Source organism: Cynara cardunculus, unplaced genomic scaffold (genome assembly GCF_001531365.2).
Source record: "Cynara cardunculus var. scolymus isolate 2C unplaced genomic scaffold, CcrdV1 Un_Scaffold_5374, whole genome shotgun sequence".
Lineage (NCBI taxonomy): Eukaryota > Viridiplantae > Streptophyta > Magnoliopsida > Asterales > Asteraceae > Cynara > Cynara cardunculus.
In genome coordinates, this window is record NW_020202378.1 from 32008 (window position 1) to 35967 (window position 3960).

General features: G+C 32.1%; 1 protein-coding gene across 1 annotated transcript in view; it reads left to right on the forward strand.

Annotated features, from left to right (window-relative positions):
• Positions 1 to 1728, forward strand: part of LOC112504378 (fructokinase-2) — a 5874-nt gene extending 4146 nt beyond the window's left edge. Inside the window, exons 2-5 of the mRNA XM_025108317.1 lie at positions 298 to 708; positions 780 to 914; positions 1009 to 1125; positions 1327 to 1728. Coding sequence (XP_024964085.1) covers positions 298 to 708; positions 780 to 914; positions 1009 to 1125; positions 1327 to 1458 — 795 coding nt within the window. The 3' untranslated portion in view covers positions 1459 to 1728. The remainder of the gene's footprint in view (positions 1 to 297; positions 709 to 779; positions 915 to 1008; positions 1126 to 1326) is intronic.
• The last annotated feature ends 2232 nt before the right edge of the window (positions 1729 to 3960 follow it).

Below are 3960 nucleotides of genomic sequence, written 5' to 3' on the forward strand. Positions count from 1 at the left end.
AATTTTTATGATATCTTCAAACATATATTTTATTCAAAAATAAAAACATCATCGCTTTCTCAAAATCACATAAAGCCATATTATAATATCGACTGAGATAAAGAAGAAAATGAAATATTAAAATCATGATGTATCTCGCTGCATTGCGCGAGTACGCTTCTAGTATATGTTTATGGTGTCCAATTCATATGAATGAATGTTGTTCTTAGATGATTCTTATGTGTATACATATACTGATTTTTGGATAAATTGTGTTCTATGGTTTATTGTTAATGGTGATTTCATCATTGTGAATAGGTCGGAAAAGATGAGTTCGGGTACATGTTGACTGATATTTTGAAAAAGAATGGAGTGAATACTGATGGCGTGTTGTTTGACGAACACGCCAGGACGGCATTAGCGTTTGTGACGCTTAAGAAAGATGGCGAAAGAGAGTTTATGTTTTACAGGAACCCGAGTGCGGACATGCTCCTTAAAGAGTCCGAGCTCAAAATGGATATGATCAAGAAGGCCAACATCTTTCACTACGGCTCGATCAGTCTAATCACCGAACCATGTAGATCTGCTCATATGGCGGCCATGAAGGCCGCCAAGCAAGCGGGGGTCTTGCTCTCTTATGACCCCAATGTCCGCCTACCCTTGTGGCCTTCTGCTGACGCCGCTAGGACAGGCATCAAGAGCATTTGGAAGGAAGCTGATTTCATTAAGGTACATATCGTATTTATATGACTTCTATGGTTTTTGGATGTCAAAAAGACGAATATGCCTTTTTTGTGTAGGTGAGCGATGATGAGGTGGAATTCTTGACACAAAAGAGTGCCGATAACGAAGATGCCGTGAAGTCTTTGTGGCACGACGGTCTGAAGCTTATGGTTGTCACCGATGGCGAGAAGGGTTGTCGTTATTACACCAAGGCATGTCCTGTTACATCTCGATTTCTTTAATTTTATTCGTTATACGACATTGAATCATGGATGTGTGAACGGTAACTATTTTCGACAAGTGTAGTCCTTCAAGGGAAAAGTGCCCGGATGCAAGGTGAAGGCAATTGACACAACCGGTGCCGGAGACGCTTTTGTCGGCTCGCTACTCGTTTCCATGGCGAAAGACACTTCCATTTTTACGGTAACAAGACATATACTTTTATTATTTACGATCTTGGTTCTATTTCTTTTTCGCTCACACGTTTGCACAAGTTAGGGTTTTCACACTGAAAACAACCAATCTACCTTTTGAAGTAGACACTTGCTTTCAAGTGGGATATACTGAGTTCCTTTGGTCCGTAAGGGTTCTTGTTTTTGAATTTTTTTCGAATGTTTTATTCAGGATGAAGCGAAATTGAAGCAGGCACTAGCGTTTTCGAATGCGTGTGGAGCAATATGCACGACAAAGAAAGGAGCCATCCCAGCATTACCAACCACATCCGATGCCCAAGCTCTTCTATCCAGTTCCAAGTAGAGAATAAAACTCATGAGTCGGATAAAGATAGCACACGATGAATTGTTCTGAACATTTTATTGAGTTTGTTTTGAGATTATACGTTGATTTTGGAGGTTATTTTTTCGTATCTTGGTTTTTATTTCAAACTAAAAAATAACAGTATCTTGATCGGTGATCATAGTACTGATATTAGTCCTTATCCCATCCATAAGAGTTGGGATGGAATGAGGGTTTTTTTTAGTTAGGGTGTTTTAGATCAATATTTTGCAGATGTTGATATAATAAAACAATATTTGTTCATTGGTTTTTGTTAATTTTCGTTTAAGGGTCAACTTTCAACTCGTTACATTTCCGTACATCTCATCTTTCAGAATGTAGCTCGAGTTGGTTGAATGTGTCGAACGATTTAAATTTTTATTGAAGCTACCTTTTATTTAAGATCAAACGAATTTAACTCAAAATCGAAATAAAGAATCCCGAGTTGAAAAGGAAATTGGACGTGGTATCAAAAATTAAGTTGTTTTGTATCAACAAAACGTAACTAAATGATCAAGAAAATATGACGTTGTCTGTTTATAGTATTATACTTTATTCATATATGGTCAAAATCGGTTATATGACTGGTCTTTTAATTTATTATGACTGGTTTTGGTTATAAATGTGTTGTCACATGCGATCACTTAATTAGTATGTAGTTCAAAAATGTCTAATCAGATCCACTTCAGCTAGATGTTCTGTTGAGTCATTGACCAATGGGTTTCTGACGAAACTAACCCTATGAAATAAATAATTTATAATCTTAAAATTAAATTATTTAACCAAATAATCATTTGTTACCTTGTTAGCACCTTTTAAGCATGTACAAAGACTAAAATGTAATTACCAAAAGTTATGATTTATCAAAAAAATGAAAATTATGAGATGAGACCCATTTTTACGCACCACACACCATGTGGCACGTAAGGGGCCATGCCTAGAGCTGTAAATGAACCGAACGAACACGAATGAATATTTGTTCATGTTCGTTCGTTTAACTTAACCGAACAAATGAACGAACACGAATGGTAAATGAACGAAAATCTTTGTGTTCGTATTCGTTTGTTTAGAAATAAGATGTGTTCGTATTCGTTTATGTTCGTTCTTTAACATGCTAAACGAACATAAATAAATATTATTTGAATTTAGAGTAAATAAACAAAAGAGTATATTAAATTTAATATATAAATGAACGGTAAATGAACGAACTTCAAAAACATAAATGAACGATCGAAACTCTTGTTCATGTTCGTTCGTTTAACAAAACAAACAAAAAATTTGTTCATGTCCGCTCATTTAATTAAATAAACGAACATAAACGCACTTCCCGCCGAACGGTTCGCTGAACGTTCGATTCGTTTACGGTCCTAACCATGCACATGCCTTTAAAAAAGTTATAAGTTTTTTTTTATAAAAGTTTAATTTTTTTTTAAAGATATATATACTTTTGTTTAAAAATAACTTTTTTCTTAAAAATTTTAATTTTTTTAAAGATCCGATTTCTTTTTAATTTTTTTAAAATTCATTTTCATTTTAAAATTTTAATTTTTTTTCAGATACCTAATTTTTTTTTTAAATTCTTCTTTAAAATAAAAAATAAAAAAATTTAATATTCAATTTCCTCCTTCCCAACATAACACTATTCAATTTTCTCATCCCTAATACAACACTATTCAAAATTTATTTATTCTCTTTTAAAATTTAATTTGCTTTTTAGAACTTTAATTTCTTTTAAAATTATTTGTTTCTTTAACTTGTTTAGACATTTAATATTTTTAAGAAATTTAATTTTTTTAAGTTATTTATTTCTTAAAAAAAATTAGAAAAGCCACCCCAGGTATGGTCGAAATAAATTTTTAAATAAAATTTGAATTTTAAAAAAAAATTAAATTTAAAAAGAAATCGGATATTAAATTTTTAAGAAAAAATTAAAATTTGAAAAAAAAATTAATGTTTTAAACAAAAATTAAATTTTAAAATAAAAATAAAAATTAAATTTACAAAATAAAATGTTTATCTTTTAAAAAATCGGATTTTTAATTTTTTTAATTTTTAAGAAAGAAAATTAAATTTTGAAAAAATTAAATTAAATTTCTAAAAAAATTAAATCAAAACTTTATTTGTAAATAGGTTCCTGTAAGAGTGGAACCTAGGGGTGTAAATGATGCGAGTCGAGCTCGAGTATCATTATACTCGACTCGAACTCGAAACCTAATCTCGAAGCTCGAACTCGACTCGAAAACTCGCGAGTAGTCAAAATCGAAGCTCGACTCGAACTCGAAAACTATTTTTCAGGCTCGAACTCGAATCAAGCTCGAATCAAGCTCGAACTCGAACTCGAATCAAGCTCGAATCAAGCTCGAACTTGAACTCGAATCAAGCTCGAATCAAGCTCGAACTCGAGCTCGAACTCGAACTCGAACTCGTTTAATGCATAACAATAATAAGAAGTTCAAAATAAATTTAAAACCAAAAAATTAAATC